Here is a 20,337-nt window from a genome sequence, read left to right on the forward strand (position 1 = left end):
AGTTTGACACAAGGAAATATGCAGGTTGGCTTCAACTGAAGCAACTTTGCCCTCAGCAGTAAACCAGAACAAGAATTCAAAGAGGTGCTTTTATTGACAACTATTTGTTACATAAAAAACTGGTTGAACTGGAGAAAAAAATTGCAGGTAATAGCTATAAAAGGTTTTATACTCTAGACGGATTTCTATTTTGGCTTCTTTAATTAAGAAAAACCTAAATAAAATCGCCTTTTGACTCACATAGACTGACTTTTGCAGTTATCTTTGATTTTAATAATCCTAACTTAAAATCCCAATATGATTGTTTTGTGCTATTTATTAGAAATTTTGTATAAAGAACAGAAGATAATCTGTGCTTGCACAACATATTTTGTATGAAGACAAAGTTTTGACATATTTAAAATACATGCAGGTAGTTACAGGAAGTTAAAAACCCTGGCATTCTGCCACACGTTCAGCAACCGTTTCTTCCTCCAATCTGTCCCTTCAGACTCTTTCAGCTATTGTTGTGAGAGATTATTTTTGAAAAATAAAAGAAGGAAGATTGTCTTTGTTTATATGTACAAGACGAATTAGAATAGGACAACAAGGAAGTCACTATGATCATTTTTACAGAAAAAGCTTTAATCTGCTATATCAAGGTGAAAAAACATCAAAAGGTTTTTATCTGAATCTAGGTTCTGCTAGGATCCATCAGCTGACAATCTGGGGGTGTGTGCTGGGAAAAACCCTGAGCTTCTTTATCACTTCTACAGTTCCAGAAGTTGTTGCATTATCTTCCGGGATACCCTCCTCTGAGCTGTCGTCGCTTTCAGGAAGCTGGAGGCCATTTCTTTTCTTCTTTTCCACTCCCTGTGTGTTGGTAGATGCTTTCCTGGCAGAGCTGACTTCTTCTTCATCATCTTCATCATCCATATGGCTGTTTGGATCCTCGTCAGCGCCGCTGTCACTGTCCTCCTCTTGATTTTGTTCATCACGAGCGCTGCCTGATCCTTTGTCTTTGTCGACGTAGAAGACAGTCTGGCTCTGTCCAAGAGGAGTCGTGTCCATTTCTTCATCGTTGCTCATGCTGGAATTGATCAAATAAAAGAAAAAGATATATAAAACTTTATCGAGACAAAAGTTCCAAACAATGCACCATACAGATTCTAATTAAAGAAGCAAAAACTACAAGTTGGTTGTCCCTCTCAGAGCCACACAGAGACAATCTCCGAACAATATCCCACCTTGTCGGTCCTCCAGCCACCCTCATTTTTTGCCACATGTAGTTGAGGAACATGGACGCCTGCAGCAGGCGGCCGATTCTCTGCATGTGTCTCTCTGCAGGACAAAGAAGTACCATCAAATGATTTCATCTTTCACTCATCTACCACGACTAAAACTACATCCACTTACAGATACAAACAAATATGAGCGACTTTGATGATTTGGCCTGAGTTATAACGTTTTTTATAAATGTACGTTTTGATTTGCATTGTGGGGAGAATCCCTGCACTAATTGCAAAAGGAAATCTGAGCAAAAAAACTGTCACAAAAGTATTTCTAGTCATCAGATTCAGTATTCAGTGTATTTATCAAACTTCCCTGAGGCTAAATTGCTATGATTAGATCGTTTGACTGTGAGACTTTTAAGTAACAGGCATAAATTATTACATAACCAAAGTTAAGGTGGAAATGTACGTGGAATGTGTTCTTGTAATTTGCTGACATGCTCTTCCTGCACTTGGGTACGGGAAGCCCCGCCCTCCACGCTGCTGACCTGTGTATGGGATGAGACCCTCCAGGTGGGTCCGGGCCCCCTGGTACTGCAGCAGCTCCTCGGGCGGCATGTGTGTGAGGAGCACCTGGAGGACAGCCTGAGCATCCAGACAGTTCCTGGCGTTGGTGTTCCACACCACGCAGAACCGCAGGAGCGACTCTGATGGAGCAAAGCCAAACGTCAAGCAAAAAGCAGCATTCTCCCTGAACAAATTTGATCTCAATTATGATTTTTCACATTCTTGAACCTTTTTGTTCTTAGGGACATAAATCCAGTTTGAAAGCTACCTTTTTGATCGACACGCAGCTTCAGTAAAGTTTTCTCCAGCAGCTCGCAGCGATCTTCCCCGCTACGAATAGCTAGAAGCAAAAACAACAAAAACCTTTGCTTAACTTCACTAAGTAACTATTGATTATTTTACAACCCTGCCTGACATTTAAACTTGCATTCCTGTCTGTTTTAACCAGCCTCCACTCTGGTTTTCCAGCCACCCTATGTCAAAAGCTTCAGTCAGAATAAGATGTGCAACAACACTTATTGTTCCAAAGACTGTACTTATTGTGTGTGACTTTGCTGTTGAGAGAAGGAAAAAAGGAGTGTAGAGTCGTGCCATTTACACCTCAATGCTTGAGTGAGCGTTCGTGCAGAACGAGAGACGGCAGACTGGCAGAAGGCCAGGAAGAGAAAAAAATGCAGTGCAGACTGCAGGAAACCCTACCTTTGATAACTGTGAGCGCTGTGTGAGGCTGATCCAGCGAGATGGCCAGACCCAGAGCCTTAAGGTACTTCTTCTCATGGAGAAGGTTGGACAACTCCTGCTGCCTTCATGCACAAACACAAAGGGGCATTTTCACACACAGTGGCATAAAAACCAACATGTGCACTTATTCTACTCACCATGTTAACTTAACAATAAAGATTGCTCATCTAACTAGCATCTAACTCACATTGTCAGCATTTTCTGAATCCATCAAGCTAATCTTTTGGCATCTAGTGAACTCAAACCACCCAAAGTTACTATTTTTAAGGCAATCCAGCTTCCTGGTGACTAAACCTAAATTCAAATACAAAAGATTGTCATTTCAGATTGCCATAGTGACGTGCAAGGACGCACCAAAAGTATTTAACATTTTGATAGTAGCCATGACCATAAAGGAAAAAGCAACGACACTCTTTACATTCCACTAACTGGGTTTTCATCCTGACAAAGCAGATGCAGACAAAGGAAGCCGTAATGGACGGTGACGGCCTAAACCATGACGTTCAAGTTTCAAAACCATAAAGGACTGGCTTAACACACTTCAGGATTTGATCTTCCTGCTTGGCCTGCTCCTCTGCCAGCTCTGCCTCCGTCACATCCTGTTGGCACAAAGCTTATTAGTTATGTCCTGTGTGCTTTCAGATACCACAGAACAACAAACAAGAAAAAAACAGTTTTGAAACTTTTACCCCCCCCAAAAATAAGCACTAAATACCATCTAAATATAAAACCGACAATGCTAATCTCACTTACGGCCCACACTGTGATGTTGGAGTCTGCCGAGGCGGTCACCATCTTGTCGTCCTTGCGACTGGCGTGGAGACCCCACACTTTGTCCTGGTGGGCGTCCAGGGTCTTCACACACTCATTGGTCTTTATGGTCCACAACTTTACCAAACCATCTGAGCCACTAAAAGCAGTGATTACAAGGAGTAGGAAAAATAAAGACTTCACTGGTACATCCAAACCTCGGCCCTTCATTCAGTTAGCTTCAAAACTGTAACAAAGGACCTTAAAGTAAACAAAAGCAGGCAAATCTTTGTAAAAATACCTGACATTAACCAAAATATATGTATTTGGTGAACTGAGTTTTAAGGAACAGCTTTTTACATCAATTTCTGTAAATGATTTACGATCTTAACCCATGTAAAGACAGTTTAGCATAATGTAAACCGTAAATCTGTGGACTTCATATTTTGTTTGCATTTACCTGGTCAGCAGCTGAGTGCCACGGCTCACAAAGATGCACTTAAGTACTGAAGCATCATGGCCTTCAAATGTCTTAATGTTCCCCAAATGATAACAAAAAACAAAAGACATTTTAATCTCAAGTTTAGTTAGAAGCAACATGCCATAGAAAAAAATAAACTTGAGGTCTCTGTCCACGCCGTGACCCCACCTTGAGACAGCTGAAGTCCTGCAGGCTCCACAGCTTGGTGGTTCCGTCTGCAGAAGAGGTGGCCAGAACCTGGTCGACAGGAGAGAAGCAGACGCTCCAAATGCCACGGCGGTGGCCGCGAAACACCCCCAGGAGGGAAATGTTCCCGTCTACCGCTAAAGACCACAACCTGGCTGTGCGGTCCTGAGAACCCGAGGCCAGGAGCTTGTCGTTAGGTGACACTGCAACACTGTTTACGTCCTGAGGGAAAAAAACATGTGAGAATACTGTAAATCAAAGTAAATAGGAGGCTGGGAATATTTAAATAAAAAAGGAAATGATAAAAGTGGATACAGGTGAGTCTGGGTTACATCTGACTCATCCCTTTCTAGTTAGATTAGGAATTTCCACAGGAATGTCAATCTGTGCGGTCTGAGAGCAGCAGGAAGCAACCAGACAAACATGAAAAAATGCTTCTGTTCTTTTGGTTCAGGCTTACTGGAAGCAGACATGTTTTAGAATTTTCTCAAAAAAGGAAGCCAGAGACAAGCAAAAATTGATCAGTCACAGTGTGACATCAATCTGGACATCTTGTACACCCAGTATAGCATTTTAACATCAAAGTTTATCGCAGATTTAAAACAAAAATTAGGTGCTTTGACAATCAGATGCATTTATTCAATGTGATGAATAAGGGAGGACATCTGCTTCGCTGAACCACATTCATCCCTCCATCATTGCTTTTTTTCCCTCCGCTGTGAACCTTTTGTTTATCTACCTTATCGTGAGCCTTCTCTGTGGTGCGGGGTGTCAGCTGACAAATATCTTCAGAGGACAGGTCTGGAGGCAGGTCCCACACTTTCACGGTGCAGTCCTGACTGCCAGTCGCAACAAAAGAGGCTTTCATCCTGTGGACAAACAGCAGGGTGATTAACGCTCACAGAAACTCTGATGCCCTCCAATCGATCCAAAGTTCTCCCGGTCCAAACATTAATCAGATGAAGGCAAAGATCAGACGACAGGGAATTTGGCGTGCTACCTGGAGCAGCTGATGGATCCTACAGCATTGGTGTGGCTGGTGCCCTGGGCCACACAGCACACCTGACCGCTGTCGCTGTCCATCTGCCACACACGCACCGACCTGTCCTGAAGATGAGCACAAATATGTCCATGTGAAAACACTAGATTATTTCGATTGGGGGGGGGGGGGGGGGGGGGGGGGGGGGGGTTGGGTCAGGGTGGGATACACCCAAAATTGTTTACCTTTGCACAGCTTGCAAAGAGAAAGCCTTTTTTGAAAACATCCAAGGTGAGGACAGTATCTGTGAAAGACAATAAGGAGGTAAACATTGGTCCAACCTGATCGGCAACCTTCAATTTTACAGTTCGAGGTTCAATAAAGTTGTGTAACTGGTGGCATGAAAACATCGACATGAATTTGTTTTCATTCATTCATTTTCTATCGTTTTATCCCTTTCAGTGTCACAGGGCTGCTGGGGCCTATCCTGGCCACTTGTGGGCGAAGGCAGGGGACGCTCTGGACTGCTCGCCAGTCTGTCGCAGGGCCGCAATCACACACATTCACTCTCAGTCACACCCTAGGGACAATTTAGAGTTGCCATTTGACCTCTGAAGCATGTTTTTGGATGGTGGGAGGAAGCCGGAGACCCCGGAGAGAACCCACGCATGCACAGGGAGAACATGCAAACTCCACACAGAAAGGTCCCCCATTGATTTCCTGGTTCAGGTCCCCCGGCCGGGACTTGAACCAGGGACTTCTTGCTATAAGGCAAGAGCGCTGACCACTGCTCCACCGTGCAACTTTTTAAAAAAAAATTCTTCAAATAATTAAGACAATTTCTGGCCACTGAGTTGGTGCTGGACTTCTTGCCTCAAAGAGTTTTGAGTTGCCAGTGAAAAAGACAAAAACCGTGTACCGGTTGTTTCAATGATGGAAACGTGGCGCCCTCTGCTGGTGACTCACCTGTATGACCGAAGAGGATCTGACAGCTGTTGGTGAGCAGCTCAAACACCTTCAGCTGGCTGCTGTTTGTGGCCACCACAATGTGACTGTCGTTCTTACCCAGGAACTTCACGTCCAGCACCTCGTCACTGTAACCCACAAACTGCAGGAGAGAAGGAGAACATTTAAGATGAAACTACTCTGAAGATGCACTAGATGGGATTTATTGCAAGAAGGGAGAAACTAAAACATCTCTTGATTCAAATCAAGATGTCAGGAAATATTTTTGCTTTTTTTATATATTATTTTTTTTTTTTGATTTATTATTTAGCTACTGTAAATTGCTGCCAAACAAAATGAACAACCACAAATATGTAAAAATTAAATTTTAAAGTACAGAGGAAAATTGCTCTTAGGTTCTTCAGGGTTAAATTCATATAACATTTCCTCAAGAAGAACAACCAAGAGTGACGAGTGAATAGGAAGATGAACCTTAATTTAATTAGGATTTGGAGTTAAAATACGTTTGTACATCTGTATTTGTTAACTGTCACATCTTCACTGCAAGTTTATGTTTAATATTTGGAAACTCCAACAACCTGTAACAAAACTCTAGTTTCACTCTGAACTAGACTACAGCTGATGAGTCTCTACTCAAAACGCCAAATGTGGTCAATTGACAGGATTCAACAGCATTTATTGTCACATGTACAGTAAGGAAACAGGTTTCCCTGTACGATGAGATGCTTACTTTGCTGTTCGCTCTGAATGCCAAAAGGTTAAATACATTTTAATTACCTAAAAAAAAGAGCCTCCTTTTATGTACTTAACTTTGAAGTGTTAAGCTGTATTGTGTTTTGTTTATTTGTGCATTGTTGCGTTATGTCATGTTATACTGAATTTATGCAACTTTTCAGAGCTGTGGAGACAAGACCCGGAGGTAATGTCGCTTATTAAATGGCTTTGAGCCTTTATACTCCAACCCTGCTTATAAGACATGAATTAACAATAAGAGCTACCACTTGGTTTCCTTTAACAACAATAAAGCCAAAACTATTGCTACAAATAGAGGAAATACTACAGCTTGGCTGAAGCAAAGCTCTCCTAAATAAACACTTACCTGCTGCTGTGTGGTGAGTCCTGGCAGCTGGTAGAGAAGGATGTTATGTTCTGCAGTGACTGTGGCCACTCTGTGGGAGGCGGGCAGGTAAAACAGATGCGTCAGACCGAAAGGGTTGTCATCCTGGTCTTCAGCTTCCCCTGTGGCAGAGCTGAGGGTGGAGGGGGCCTTCTGGGTGTAGACACAACGAGCTGTGCTTGCATGCCACACTCTGAGAATCCCTTACAGGTCGAACGAAACAGGAAACTGTTTGCAACCAGATATTAAAAGCTCCATACAAAATGAGCAGTACAAAGAATCTCAAGTGTTAAACCTTTGCTTCCAGCGGTGATGAAGTGCGAGTCTTTGCTCTTCACTCCCAGCTGTGATAAGTCTGCATCTTTGGGAAGAAGTACAACTCCCTCAACAGCCTGGGAAAGAAGACGTAAAATATGTTTTCAAAAAAGTGGGAAATTATTTTTCCAGTGAATTTTTCTACTATTTAAAAAATCCTACCTCATAAATAGGAACAGTTCTTTTCGCTTGGCGAGTATTGAGGTCCCACACTGTACAGATCTTGTCTCTTCCAGAACTACAAGTGCAGATCAGGATACCGTTGAGTCAAAAAGCTTTAATCCAATGCTTTTTATTTAAAAAAAAAAGAAAAGAAGAAGCATTAAAAATGCTTTAAACTTGAAGTGCGAACCGTACCTGACCATGGTGCCACCATCAGCGCTGAAGCTGAGGGAGGTGACGGAGCTGTAGTGGCTCTGCAGCACACACACACACTGACTGGAGCGCAGGTCCCACATGCGAATGCCACAGTCCAGGGAGGAGGAGAAAAGCTGCAGCCGGCTGATGTCTGGGTGAAACTGAACCAGACTGCACAAAAACAACACAAATAAATACTGGTTAGGCTTTAGGAAAATGCAAAACGTTCCATTACATCAACACCTCAACTCTGACTCAATACTATATCAATGCAAAACTCCTTATTGCTAGATCTAAACAAACGGAAAGCTAAGCCTCCTTACTGAACAACACCAGATGATCCTTTGAGGTTGTGAGTGCAGTACTGCTTCACAACATCCCATAGCTTTATAGTACCATCACAGCCACCTGAAAGACAAAACCAAACAAAAAAAGGAAAATTTGGAATTATGAAAGCTCAGCAAAACTGAACTGATGTGACAGACATCAGTAAAGTGAAAGCTGACCTGTAGCCAGGAGAGTCGAGCTGGAGTCAAAGGTCATGCTAGCCACAGGAACAGTGTGAATGGCCCTCCAGGACCGAGTGCAACTAGCGCGCCTCCAATCCCACTGCTTCAACAACAAAGCCCTACTCGCTGTTACCAGCAGCTGTAATTAGAAACAATTTAAAGTAAAATCATTAAACAAATAGATGCACACAAAAAAAACTTAACCTTGCATAGTTGACATGAATTAGACATTATGTTTTTTCTATACCTCATCATCAGAGCTCACTGCAAATGATGTGATGTCCTCCTGATCATCCTGCAAGCAGAATAAGACTATTGTTGAAAAAAGTGAATAATAAGATAAATTATTTTGAAGGACTTTATGATTGACACATAAGGATAGGGCTGGGTTTAAATATAAATACATGTAGAATCACTTTTGAAAAATGTTTTTATTTCATTTATGAAATCTCTTTTTAGATTATAATTTTCCTTCAAAGCTTTTGTTGTGTTTGTTAAAATAAAACTTTTTTTTAAAGTTTTGAATGTTAGATTTAAATGTCAGCTTAATGAAAACTGATTTTAAAAATTGATTTGGGGAAAACTAAAAAACAAACAAACTACCTAATCAAACTTTGTTTATTCGTAAATCTGAATAACTTATAAATCAAAACTGAATTGTATTTGGTAGCGAAACCTAACCCTATTTAGGAAATAATTAAAACTAAAGCTCAGAAAAAGCAAACTCACATGTTCTACACAGTGGACAATCTTGCCTGTGCTGATCTCCAAAATATTGACACGTGATCCACATGTGCAAAAAATGTATTGTTCATCGTTGCTGATCTGAGGGGAAAAAACACTCAAGTTAGTCTCGAGAACAAGCTTACTAAAATGTTCCTTCTTTTAAATTTAAGGTGTAAGACTCTGTCATGTGATTACTCTTCATTTCAGTTCACATACCTGAACTTTCCCTCCTTTGTAAAAAGGTTCAATTTTGCTCGACACAGCATAACTGAAAAAGAGAAAGATGAAAAACTGTGTAAGTGGTAAAACTCGCCTCCACACATCATGACGCTTAGGGTCGCTACTAGTGCTATTAGCCAGCAACACACCAGGTAAAATACCCACAAATGAAGTTCAAACACTTACTTGGTTTTAAATCGAAGGTTTGTGTTCGCCATTTTGCTTCCTAGAGACGAGAAAGCATGAAGAAGTTTGTATTAATAAAAGAAAATCCTTTATTTCTCATCTCACACGGTGACTGGAAAAAACACACTTCTCCCTCATGTTAATTGGACGAGTCGCACACATTTTGCGTCACAGGGTACGGAGCTGTGATTGGTCAGCTGTTCTTACGAGGGTTTTTGTTTTTATTTGTTTGTTCGTGTATTTTTTTAATATTAAAAAGTAAGAAAATAAAACCAAAAATGCAATATAAAAGCCCTAGTATAACAAATAAGACATGAATCTCAATATAAACTTCAATAGAAAAGAAAACAATAGAATCACAAATGGAAACAAAGTATTTGATTAATTAAATTTCTACCCCAGCAAAAATATTAATACTTAAGAAATACCTCAAACTTATGCCAGGTCAAACCTATTTTGTAAATTTTCCAAAGAGCAAGACAAGAGAAAATTACCAGTCTACCAAAAGCGAAAGTGTTTGGGGGGAAGATGTGATTCTTGGGGGAAGAATTAAAATCTGAACATATAATTCTAAAAGAGTCATTGTCAGCACATACGTCTATTTGACAACCACTGAAAATAGGATACCTCAGAGTTCAAGTGAAGACTTACACGAGTTTAACGTTTTAAAAACATTTTTTTTAGATTAGCTTTTATAAAACATTGATTCAGGACAGAAAGAAAATTAGTGGGCTAATTTGTCGTTAGTGGAAAACTTGTTTAATTTAATTTTGAAGATAAAAAAATGGATTTAAAAAAAACTGTCTACACAAACCAAATTTTCTCTAAATTAATAAATAAATAAGTGTTTTTTGAATATAAAAATTATTCATCAAAACCACTTTTATAAACATAAAAAACTATATTTTGTTGTTTTAACTTTCTCTTTTAAATGCAAGTTTGTATTAATTGACACGTGTTTGACGTTGCTTCCTGCTACACTTTGCTCTACACTTTGCTCGACTCTGATGCTGGAAAACCAGGGAAAGGACTCTCCTCTGTGATGATCGCCATTATGCCGCTCCACTCCTGAGCGTGACGTCACCAGGCGCGTGCCTCTTCACGGCCGGTCAGGAATGTTCGTGTGTGAGCTGCATTGATAACGCGGGTGTGTGTGTGCTGTTGGTGACATGTGGGACATCGATATGGAGTAACAACACAGCCGACAATGGCAACACCGTGAGGGAAGCAGATTGTAATGGTGAGTTGGTTGCATATTTATGTCCTTTTTCTGTTTATATATTTTTAATTATTACACACGTTTATGGTCAGTTTTATACAAACTCTCAGTGAGGAAGGGGAAAAAAAACCTATTGAACACATGTGACTTTCCAGAACAACTTTTTTGTTGTCCTTTGCTGAAAACATTTAGGGTTGTGGATGGTGATGACCAAAGCTTCCACATTTCACTCTTTAAGACTTTAAAAACAAACGATTTAAAGACATAATTAAGATCTAAATAAATATGGTTTTTCTATTTAATCCAGGCAGACCCAGAAGTGTCAGGACAAAGTGGGGGCTACGATGTGGACATGTTTGTGGACCCCCCAGACTACGATCTGATCTGCACTATTTGCCAAGGAGTCCTCAGATGTCCAGTGCGAGCTGCGTGCCACCACATCTTCTGCAAGAAATGCATCCTACAGTGGCTAAAAAGGTTCTAAATATTATGTCACCGATCACACAGCAGCTGCTGGATGGTGCTCACTTGTATAAAGAAATTGACTGTTTCGTCCTGTTTCATCCAGACAGCAGACCTGCCCCTGCTGCAGAAATCCGGTCAATCCGAGTTTGATCTTTGTCATGTTCAAGCTGAGCAAATCCATTGGTCGCATGAAGATCAAGGTAGGACGTGAAAGAAAACTGAAGAGCGGCGCTGGGTATCACTGCCTAAGTGCTTAATCTATTCTATTTCAATCTACATGTTCACCATTCAGTTTTTTAAAACAAATATATGATTGTGTGTATGTTCATATGTATTGGTGCATATATTATTTTAAAACTTTAAGTCAGAGTTTACGTAGTGATAAAAATGGTTTAAACTAATGGTTTAAACTAATCCAGCATGAAAATTTTACTAGTAATTTTATGAATTGTTATTTTAGAAATGCAAAAAAAGCTTTTTCTGCCTTAAAAACGGCCTAAAATTGCTTTAAAGGAACTTTTATTAATTGATTTTAGAAATTGATAAACTATAAATCACATACATCTGATATGAGGATTGCGATTTGAACCTAGTTTACCCCCCAAATCCATCACTCAATCAGTTGAAATAAAAAAATAAAATAACAATTTGACAAATAATGTAAATTTTAGCGAAAATAGGATGCCTCATTCACCGTGATTAAGACTCCCTTACTGTGCTTGATGTGTTTTATATCTCTCTTTTCATATTTCTTTTATATTTTTATGTTATTGCAGTGCACAAATGAGATTCGGGGCTGTGCAGAGACTTTCTCCCTCTCAGAACAATACTGCCACAGCTTGAGTTGCCTGTATGAGCTCATCCCCTGCCCATACCAGGGATGCAGGGCACAGCTTCTCCGCAGAGACCTGGAGACTCATGCACGCCACTGCGAGCACTGGAGTCAGCCCTGCAACATGGGCTGTGGTGCAATACTCTCCCACCGCACCCAATCTCAGCACAACTGTTATAAGCAGCTGAGACAAGAGTACGAAGTCAAGCAGAGGAACCACAGGGCAATCGCTGCAGCACTACAGAGGAAGATGAAGAGGATGCAAAGCACAATGGCCCACATGAAAAGACAGCTGGGGCTCATCTGTGAGAGCCTGGAGGGGATGGATGATCTGTATGAGGTGGAGGAGGATGAACAAGGTGAGAGCAGTGGCAGTTCTAATGGGACCCCAAGTGGCAACAGGAATTACTGAGGGTGTCAGCCTGTTATTGCTTTTCTCCATCAATCTCTAAGTGTGATTTAATTTAAAAAAAAGGTGATTGCGTTAAAATGAGTGAATTTACTGATATATATCTAATATTTTAGTTTATTTTTATTATGTAAATAAAGTTTTCAAAATCACAACTTTCCTTTCCTTGTCTTATTCCAGTCTTATTCATAACGTAAGGTGCAGATCATGTTCTTGCAAAGCCGACCAAAAGGTGGCAGTAAAGAGCAACTTTTGCATTAACGCAAATATCGCGAGAACGTCGTTTGACAAAACCCGGCTGAGCCTTGAACAGGCCTTCTTCCTGTCCAAATCATCACGTAAGTCAATCGTGCTTCCATTGATGCTGGCTAGAAATCCACGTTTATCAAACGCATCTTTGTCTTACGGATATTTATTTTTCACACAGAGTAATATTTACATATTATACTCTTGAAATGTCTGCATATTTAACGTTAGATGTTCGTAGAATCACTAATATCGGACATATATGATGTACACAATGAACATGGCGGTAGTCGTGGCTAGTGAAACGTTTAGTAAAACTCTTTAAGTTAGCAACAAAATTGTTTATTATAAATGTTGTCTGTGACTAGCAAATGGCGGACGACGCCGGTGGTAGAGGAGGTTTTCGCGGAGGTTTCGGCGCTGGCGGCCGTGGTCGGGGCCGCGGACGCGGCAGAGGCCGTGGCAGGGGCCGCGGTGCTCGGGGTGGCAAATCCGAGGACAAGGAGGTCGGTATTTTCCCGTTTTGTGTAACCAGTTGGTTAAGCGTAACATTTTCTGTCACTGAGGCTTTCAACGCGTTCTGTGCTCCGGCAGTGGGTGCCAGTCACGAAGCTGGGTCGCCTGGTTAAGGACATGAAGATCAAATCCCTGGAGGAAATCTATCTGTACTCTCTGCCCATCAAGGTAAGGGTTATTTCTGCATTCATGGTAGTCTTGCATGTATTTTGCAAGTTTCCTCTGCTTAAATATTACTGTGTACACAGTTGTCAGATTGCATCCTTTGTGTCATTGAAATATTAAACCAGGGAAAGATAACAAAAGTTGCAGTTTTGGGCTGCAGGACTGCAATTTTGTTCTGAATTTTTATTGGATGTGACTTTTTTTTTCCCTCTGCAGGAGTCTGAGATCATTGACTTCTTCCTGGGTTCTGGTTTGAAGGATGAGGTGTTGAAAATTATGCCTGTCCAGAAGCAGACCAGGGCTGGTCAGCGCACAAGGTTCAAGGTGTGTGTCGGTTAAACAGGTTTTGTTATGTTCACGTTTGATGTCTAAACCTACCTGCCCCCCCTGAACTACAGGCCTTTGTTGCCATTGGCGACTACAACGGTCATGTGGGTCTTGGGGTGAAATGCTCCAAAGAGGTTGCCACAGCCATCCGTGGAGCCATCATCCTGGCCAAGCTGTCAATCGTCCCCGTCAGGAGAGGTTATTGGGGTAACAAAATCGGCAAGCCCCACACCGTGCCCTGCAAGGTCACCGGTCGCTGCGGATCTGTTTTGGTGCGTCTCATCCCGGCTCCCCGTGGTACTGGCATCGTGTCCGCCCCTGTGCCCAAAAAGCTGCTCATGATGGCTGGTATTGATGACTGCTACACCTCGGCCAGGGGCTGCACTGCTACACTTGGAAACTTTGGTAAGCATCTTCTGGATTCTTGGAAAATGTGAACGTTTGATTTCTGGTGTTCTCCTCGCTCTGCTCAGCTTCACCTCTGAAGTGGTGGAGTTGTCGTTATCAGGAGACAAAGAAATGAGTTCTTGCACGACAGAAAGATGCTTTGCTGGTCTTCTCTGTTCCCCTTTTTTGCACTCAACAGTTTTTCCAAAAAAGATATTTGAATCTTTGCAATAGATTAAGTCTCTAATCACGGTTTTCCTCTTCAGCTAAGGCCACCTTCGATGCAATCTCCAAGACTTACAGCTATCTAACCCCTGATCTCTGGAAGGAGACTGTGTTCACAAAGTCTCCGTACCAGGTTGGTACACAACTACAATATCTTATCAATGCTTCACAGAAAGTAAAGTAGTGACTAACATTTCTTGTTTTTTCCTTTTTATAGGAGTTTACTGACCATCTGGCCAAGACTCACACCAGGGTGTCTGTGCAGAGAGGCCAGCCAGTGCAAGCCGCCACCTCCTGAACATTTTCTACAGAGAACAGTTGAATAAACGTTCGGAAAAATGATTGTTTTGTTGTCTTTTATTTGGAGATCATAAGTAAATAGCTGTGGTGATTGTCTTTTTAAATCAAAGTTTGTCAGCCACTTTAACTGAGTGGCTGTTGTATACTAGCATATGGAGGAACCTGCTGGTATTGTATGACCATTACCCTTCAGGTTAAAAGCCTGAATTTCCAAACTGAACAACTTTGACAGCTGAAGATGACTAGTTCAGGCTTTTTTCTGTATTTTAACTTCCAAAAGAATTACTTTGCACCTGTTGTGATAGGTTCATTTACCATTTCCCTCATTGGTAAATCTTTTGAACCTGAGAAATATTAGTAAAACATTTGCATCCAAATTCACATTAAAGTGCACAACTCAGATTATTCACAAACTTTATTTTACAGTTATTACATTTGACATCAGAACTGTTAAGCACTTTGAGCCTGAGCTGCCATCATTCGTTCTTTTTGCTTCATTAAGCATTTCCTCCCACTGGCGTATGCGCCCAGGTCTCCATCTGAGAAAAGGCCATAAATTAAACGCATGTAAAAAGAGTTTGCAATTAAACTGAACAATTACCATTTCGAAATACAAAAATGAGATTACATAGTAATGAAAGATTCAATTACAGATAAATATAACAGTGCTTACAGCGAGACTGATAGTTCTTGGTCACATCGTTGAACTGCTGGATCTCCCTGGCGCAGTTCTGCAGGAAGCTGTCGCCTTCTCTCTGCTGGCAGGCCTTCATCCGCTCCTGAACCACCTTCACAATCTCCTGATCCACCTTACTGTAGAGACCAGCAGAAAGCAAGAGGTCCACCGTGTAGTTTTTACACAAACCATTTAAAAGCAGTTAAAAAAAAAAAAACCCAGAGACAATGAATCCAAAGATCACAAAGTGTTGATTCATTTATGATAGTGATATACATTATCAATAAGTCCTGCTGTTTTACCTTAGAGGGTTTTAAAATTGGGTTAAAATAACTCCAACTTTTATTTTTGGCATTGCCTGGTGCATTTATTAAAATTATATCTGATTTGTGCTGATGGGTTCACACTTGGTTTACTTCACGGTAGGGAGGTTGGAATTTTCAGTGTTTACATGTCCTCAGGTAGACATGTCCTTTACTCACTAGTCTCTCCGCCACTGCATCTCTGCCTCGTAGCAGCAGACGTAGTCTCCCTCCTGGCACTCAGTCAGGTCAGGAACACGGCGGAACCTCTGGTGGTAGTAGACCAACTTGTTTTTCGACCGAATGCTGTCAACAACATCTAGGTAAAGAAATAAACAAGTTACGAGATCATGGATGCTTAAAAACTCCCGGTAAGGCCATGCAACACTACTTGGGTTTCTTGTCTCTACAATGATGCTAACTAGCATAATAACAGTGCTAAGTTACAACGTTAGGGTCAACACTTAGTTTGAAAACACATTTGTTCTTGCATTTACACTTAAATACCATCGGGGCTATGGGTAAACACAGCGACTAGCACCATGCATACTGATCAGCTGTGTTCTCAGTTATCCTTGTTAGCATGGTTAGCTTACCTCTAAATGTGGTGACAGGCAAGTCAACTGCGTAATAGAAGACTTTAGTCAGAATCAGAGCTGGGTTTGGCAAAGCTGTCTGTTTGTCCACAACCGGAGTCTTTCTCGGAGGCTCCGGATATGCGTCCTTGTCATAATCTGCGGGCATTTTGTTGAATTCTGACCAAGACGATATTAAATCTACAGTTCGACCTCGACTGGTCTCCTTTCGAGATCGCGCATGCGTTGTAGGAACCAACTAGAGGTCATGTTTTTTTTAATCACGCCTTAGGTCTCCATTGCATATTAATACTATAGTATTGTGGTTTAACTATCAAAAATTAAATAAATAAAAACGAATCTTTTAAATAAATATATGTATTTACAAATAAATAAATATAGAACAGATGTCGAAGTGCAAAGGTTAAAGTTTAAGTTGCTATTCAACGTTAATCCTCTAGGTGGAAATAGAGTCTTTTTGAGGAGTATTTCCTTTTTTTTTTTCATTGAACATTTATAGAATGTAATACATAAATTCGACATTTATAACAATACAATATAAGGATACAGCACAGTTCAGAATACAGAATAAAACTGAGATTTTAAAATCTCAACTATCAAGAACAAAATAATGAGTCATATAGATTCTTAAAACAAACTGGTGTTCAATAATAACCAGATAAAGATAACATAATAATCTGTTTTGAACTAAACAATTTTTTTTTTACAAACTCATTAGTTTCAGTTTTAGTTTACAAAGATAAAAAACATAAAAGCGTCTTTTATTGATAGGACAAATTAGCAAAACAATTAAGATAACTATTGATTTAATTAATGTAGGGCTATGTGAAGCTGTCCATTTGAGGTTTCAGGCATTGACTGTATATGGACCCTGGACTGAGTGAATGTGATTTCACCCATAGAACATGAGTTGCTTCCTGTTCCAACTAAATTTTTCACGATGTGGACATCGCCGTTTTTCAGCCAGACGGCGTCAGTAAGCAATAATTGGTCGGTCTGAGTCACTGTTTCTATGTCTTCCACTGTCACAAAATCATGAGTGAGCTTGTTGGACAGCCACACCCCTAACACTTGAAAGAGGGCTACACAAAATCTGTCATAGTATTTTAACACTTTTGAGGTAACAGATTGGGCAGTTCATAACTTTAATAACTTACACTACAAACAAATTAGAAAAACAAGATTTATTAATAACATGTTTAAAAAAAAGGTAGCAGAGCAAGAATGTTTATTCTGACCTAAAGAATGACTGAGTAAAAACTGTTTATTTCTCAATAGAAGTCTATGGGATTTTGGCTCCTTATAGTCAGCTGGGACTTCCTGAATGAGGAGGGGTCACTCAATCCAGTTCTTAGATACAGTCAATGTTTTCAGGAGACTGTTGTAAAACATTGTCAAGTCCAGATGATTGTTTATAGAACTGTTTAGATGTAAATTTGAAGAAAATGGTCAACCATAACATGTAGTCTGTACCCTGACAAAATGTGGAAATGCATTGCACATTTATTAAATTGATTTTAATAAGTCAGTGTTTCATTTGCAGACGTTGGACATACAAATCAAAGGCCAAACGTTTTAGAAAAAAAGTAAAATGCCTTTAGCACAGGTGTGAGCACTGAAATGTTTAGGGAGACATTTTTTAGAAACCTGAATGGAGGTTAAAAAATATGTAATAGTTGAAATTTAGGTTGAAAAAAACCTTCATTAGTGTGGTGCAGAAAAAAAAAATCTCTCTTTCCATTGCAAGTAATTTGTTGGTACAAAGTTGAAAGGAGTGTTTCCATCATATAAGTCCTATTTTTAGGGGTGGGGCTGGGGCTTTTAATGGACATTTGATCTGAAACAATCTCCTCCTCAGCAGGCAGTTAGTCCCTCACGCCTCACTCTGTCACTGCCTCTGTGCTGCCTAAGAATTTAATTCATTTAATTCATATAGCATTTGTGTGAGAAAAACACACAAGTGCTACAAGCTGTGGACTTTCATGCAATTTACAAAGAGAAAACTTCCTGGCTTTGCAGGGCAATACCTTCCAAAAGCTGGGAGGAGAGCTCTTCAACAACTCTTCAAGGATCCGCGGCCCTGCTTGACTTCACCAACCCCAGTCTGGTCAGCAGCATGACATCATAAAGCCTTTTGTTCTTTACCATGACACCATAACCTGCAATCCATCACATTATGCTTGAACAGTTATGTAACAACTTTAGAAAGTATAAAAAAGATTTTCTACCATATTTTCTTGACACAGCTGATACTTGTTTTCCTGATGCTCAGATAAAGTCCTTCAATGTTTTTTTCCGGGTCATTATGATTGATCCTTGTGGGAAGAGATTAATTTATGAATAATAATAAAGAAATATTGCTCATCAGCAACATGAGAGTGATATTAAGGAAACAAGCTGGCCCTATATCTACAATACTGCTCAAATTTTTACCTGGGAGTGTCATTTTGGTAATATTTGGTCCAGCTTTTCTGACTTTGGCTTGTTCCAGCCACCGGCCTGAACGGTGAGGATGTCTGTGCAGAATGAAAGGATCACAATGTATTAAACTGAGCAAACAAAAAAAGATCCATCTTTAATAAGTATTTACCAGCTTTTGACATACATGTACTCGGAACATGTGTCTGCTGAAGAGAGGAAGCTGTTTACTTGGTTCAGTCCCTTTCCCTAATGTGGTCCCTTCTCGATTACATCCCCAGATCCTCCTCATTTCAACAAAATATATTTGTGAACTTTTGGGTCATAAGGAGTTAGAAAAAAAACCCCAACAGGAATAATGAGAAATAAGCCTTTGATATTTCTTACCTCATTCATCCAAGAGGGAGCTTGAATAGGACACATGTCCAACAGGTCCTGCATCTCAGGACACTGGAACACAACCTTCTCCAAATATGGCCAGTACTCGTAGACTACATCAGAGCAGAAGAACTGCACGTTCTGTGGAGAAAGCCATCTCTGCAAATATAAGGGATTCACAAATATGTCTTCACGGAACATGTTTAGGAAGCTCAGTCACCTGGAGAGAGCTCTGAGTGGAGACTTCTGTTTCTCTACATCCAGAGGAGCCAGTTGAGGGGGCTTGGGCCTCCTGAGATGCCTCACTGGGGAGGTGTTCCGGGTACGTCCCTGTCCCTGAACTCAACATTGTTTGATTCAAATGTCATTCAAAGCCTGTTCCACTAGTGATCGCCGCAATAGCAACACGGAACACGAAACCCATACACCGGTCCTTAGAAATGTAAATCAAGCTGCAACAGACCTTTTTACGAGGTTTTCCCCAGAAAAAAGATAAACTCACTTGTCATGTGACCCACGTAAGCCTAAATGAATGTATATTATGAAAGTAAAAGGTAAATTTCTCGATAGAAATGTTATCAAAATAAAGATTAGTCCTCAAAATATCTTGTTTTGTGGGATTTTCCACCCAAAAAGTTGTGAATTTCTGCCATTTTTTGTTAACAGCAGGCAAAAACTCAAAGTCCATGTGATCCTGAGAAGGCTCATAGAAAATGAATAGGGAAATGAAATGTAGCCATCCCACAATTTAAGGCCGAGTCTGTCCAGTTGTGTTTTTGCGTAGGTTTTAATTTGCTTCAGAGCTAAAAATGTCCGTTCGACAGACGCAGTGGACACGGGAATGGTCAGCTCCAAACACACAAATCTGTACGGCTGCTCGTGCTCTTACTCAGATTTTTCTGATGAAGGAAGTAAAGGAGATCAGTGGGAGATTTACTTGCTAAATCATCCATTACAGTCAGCTCTGTTTTTAAACAGAGACAGATAAAAAAGTGCTCCGTGGCTCTGTGTCAAACTGGGCAAGGCTGCAGTTGGGAAATTTTTCCTGTTTTCCTGAAACTTCTGTCCAATCAGAAGGTCTGAATACTGAGACGTTGGCTAAGCCTGCTAGAAAGCCCTGCTGACACCAACTCAGAATTTGATTGGTTGAAGGAAATTAATGACCGACATTGATATTGTATCAGAGGGCATGCAGAATAAAGAATGTTTTTTTTTCTTTTTTTGGGGGGGGGGGCTTTTTGGGAAGAGGGGCCAGAAACCAGCAATTAACGAAGGAGGTATGCACCCCCCCCTTGACCCTCCACCACCCGCCCTAATGGCAAAATCACAGTTTCCTCCATGTCTGTACTTACTTTAAAAAAAACATGTCTCTCGATCACTAACAGTTCTTTAGCCTTATCGCATAATTGCCTCAGTCTTGTTTGAATGTTTTAAGAAAGCAAAAATAATCAAAATTTTTATCAAGAAATTTTGTGTTTTTTGCAGATATTAAAATTTGACCATAAATCTAACATTTAGTTTTATGCAGTGAGGCTGAAGAATGTTGTTTTTTGTTTGGTTTGGTTT

The 20,337-nt window shown here is 40.4% G+C and overlaps 4 protein-coding genes and 1 long non-coding RNA gene across 8 annotated transcripts; 2 read left to right on the forward strand and 3 right to left on the reverse strand.

The window, feature by feature from the left end:
- Nucleotides 1-603: 603 nt before the first annotated feature.
- Nucleotides 604-9,505, reverse strand: tbl3 (transducin beta like 3). 2 transcript variants are annotated; one of them, XM_078950876.1, is made up of 23 exons: nucleotides 9,311-9,505; nucleotides 9,122-9,173; nucleotides 8,909-9,004; nucleotides 8,427-8,474; nucleotides 8,177-8,318; nucleotides 7,994-8,078; nucleotides 7,671-7,841; nucleotides 7,476-7,551; nucleotides 7,294-7,390; nucleotides 6,984-7,201; nucleotides 5,882-6,023; nucleotides 5,161-5,219; nucleotides 4,937-5,043; nucleotides 4,676-4,805; nucleotides 3,919-4,158; nucleotides 3,730-3,800; nucleotides 3,273-3,429; nucleotides 3,060-3,118; nucleotides 2,478-2,581; nucleotides 2,047-2,118; nucleotides 1,760-1,918; nucleotides 1,227-1,320; nucleotides 604-1,069 (listed from the first exon to the last, which is right to left on the reverse strand). In XM_078950876.1, exons 1-23 carry the CDS (start codon nucleotides 9,340-9,342, stop codon nucleotides 694-696), a joined length of 2,787 nt encoding a protein of 928 aa, XP_078807002.1. In that variant the 5' UTR covers nucleotides 9,343-9,505; the 3' UTR covers nucleotides 604-693. The 2 variants fall into 2 exon arrangements, with proteins under 2 accessions (XP_078807002.1, XP_023813348.1); XM_023957580.2 differs by having other exon boundaries at nucleotides 6,981-7,201.
- A 907-nt stretch (nucleotides 9,506-10,412) lies between these two features.
- Nucleotides 10,413-12,390, forward strand: rnf151 (ring finger protein 151). Its single transcript, XM_004071465.5, has 4 exons — nucleotides 10,413-10,550; nucleotides 10,837-11,006; nucleotides 11,098-11,194; nucleotides 11,771-12,390. Exons 1-4 carry the CDS (start codon nucleotides 10,548-10,550, stop codon nucleotides 12,236-12,238), a joined length of 738 nt encoding a protein of 245 aa, XP_004071513.1. The 5' UTR covers nucleotides 10,413-10,547; the 3' UTR covers nucleotides 12,239-12,390.
- Nucleotides 12,391-12,437: 47 nt separating this feature from the next.
- Nucleotides 12,438-14,443, forward strand: rps2 (ribosomal protein S2). Of its 2 annotated transcripts, none has more exons than XM_011478227.4 (7): nucleotides 12,438-12,573; nucleotides 12,850-12,987; nucleotides 13,076-13,165; nucleotides 13,379-13,486; nucleotides 13,561-13,894; nucleotides 14,143-14,234; nucleotides 14,319-14,443. In XM_011478227.4, exons 2-7 carry the CDS (start codon nucleotides 12,853-12,855, stop codon nucleotides 14,397-14,399), a joined length of 840 nt encoding a protein of 279 aa, XP_011476529.1. In that variant the 5' UTR covers nucleotides 12,438-12,573; nucleotides 12,850-12,852; the 3' UTR covers nucleotides 14,400-14,443. The 2 variants fall into 2 exon arrangements, with proteins under 2 accessions (XP_011476529.1, XP_078807003.1); XM_078950877.1 differs by lacking the exon at nucleotides 12,438-12,573 and adding an exon at nucleotides 12,611-12,663.
- A 358-nt stretch (nucleotides 14,444-14,801) lies between these two features.
- Nucleotides 14,802-16,210, reverse strand: ndufb10 (NADH:ubiquinone oxidoreductase subunit B10). The gene is made up of 4 exons (XM_004071463.5): nucleotides 15,976-16,210; nucleotides 15,560-15,698; nucleotides 15,075-15,214; nucleotides 14,802-14,940 (listed from the first exon to the last, which is right to left on the reverse strand). Exons 1-4 carry the CDS (start codon nucleotides 16,121-16,123, stop codon nucleotides 14,852-14,854), a joined length of 516 nt encoding a protein of 171 aa, XP_004071511.1. The 5' UTR covers nucleotides 16,124-16,210; the 3' UTR covers nucleotides 14,802-14,851.
- A 1,786-nt stretch (nucleotides 16,211-17,996) lies between these two features.
- On the reverse strand, nucleotides 17,997-18,921 carry LOC111947754 (uncharacterized). 2 transcript variants are annotated; one of them, XR_002873687.2, is made up of 5 exons: nucleotides 18,781-18,921; nucleotides 18,581-18,680; nucleotides 18,409-18,491; nucleotides 18,204-18,290; nucleotides 17,997-18,134 (listed from the first exon to the last, which is right to left on the reverse strand). It is a non-coding gene; the product is annotated as an uncharacterized LOC111947754 (long non-coding RNA). The 2 variants fall into 2 exon arrangements; XR_002873686.2 differs by having other exon boundaries at nucleotides 18,566-18,680.
- Between the last annotated feature and the right edge of the window lie 1,416 nt (nucleotides 18,922-20,337).

Source organism: Oryzias latipes, chromosome 8 (assembly GCF_053564925.1).
Source record: "Oryzias latipes strain Hd-rR chromosome 8, Olatipes_Hd-rR_3.1".
Classification (NCBI taxonomy): domain Eukaryota; kingdom Metazoa; phylum Chordata; class Actinopteri; order Beloniformes; family Adrianichthyidae; genus Oryzias; species Oryzias latipes.

What these genes read in the sequence shown, in the direction of transcription:
- tbl3 (XM_023957580.2), bottom strand. Translation starts at nt 9,342, where the DNA reads ATGGCGAACACAAACCTTCGATTTAAAACCAA. An exon ending in GATCCTCTTCGGTCATACAG is followed by an intron (nt 5,220 to 5,881) that starts GTGAGTCACCAG and finishes TGTCTTTCACAG; the next exon opens with ATACTGTCCTCACCTTGGAT. An exon ending in GGCACTCAGCTGCTGACCAG is followed by an intron (nt 3,430 to 3,729) that starts GTAAATGCAAAC and finishes CACTGCTTTTAG; the next exon opens with TGGCTCAGATGGTTTGGTAA.
- rnf151 (XM_004071465.5), top strand. An exon ending in ATCCTACAGTGGCTAAAAAG is followed by an intron (nt 11,007 to 11,097) that starts GTTCTAAATATT and finishes TGTTTCATCCAG; the next exon opens with ACAGCAGACCTGCCCCTGCT. An exon ending in TTGGTCGCATGAAGATCAAG is followed by an intron (nt 11,195 to 11,770) that starts GTAGGACGTGAA and finishes ATGTTATTGCAG; the next exon opens with TGCACAAATGAGATTCGGGG.
- rps2 (XM_011478227.4), top strand. Translation starts at nt 12,853, where the DNA reads ATGGCGGACGACGCCGGTGGTAGAGGAGGTTTTCGCGGAGGTTTCGGC. An exon ending in GTCAGCGCACAAGGTTCAAG is followed by an intron (nt 13,487 to 13,560) that starts GTGTGTGTCGGT and finishes CCTGAACTACAG; the next exon opens with GCCTTTGTTGCCATTGGCGA. An exon ending in TGCTACACTTGGAAACTTTG is followed by an intron (nt 13,895 to 14,142) that starts GTAAGCATCTTC and finishes TTTCCTCTTCAG; the next exon opens with CTAAGGCCACCTTCGATGCA.
- ndufb10 (XM_004071463.5), bottom strand. Translation starts at nt 16,123, where the DNA reads ATGCCCGCAGATTATGACAAGGACGCATATCCGGAGCCTCCGAGAAAG. An exon ending in GCCTGTCACCACATTTAGAG is followed by an intron (nt 15,699 to 15,975) that starts GTAAGCTAACCA and finishes TTCTTTACCTAG; the next exon opens with ATGTTGTTGACAGCATTCGG. An exon ending in CAAGAACTATCAGTCTCGCT is followed by an intron (nt 14,941 to 15,074) that starts GTAAGCACTGTT and finishes GCCTTTTCTCAG; the next exon opens with ATGGAGACCTGGGCGCATAC.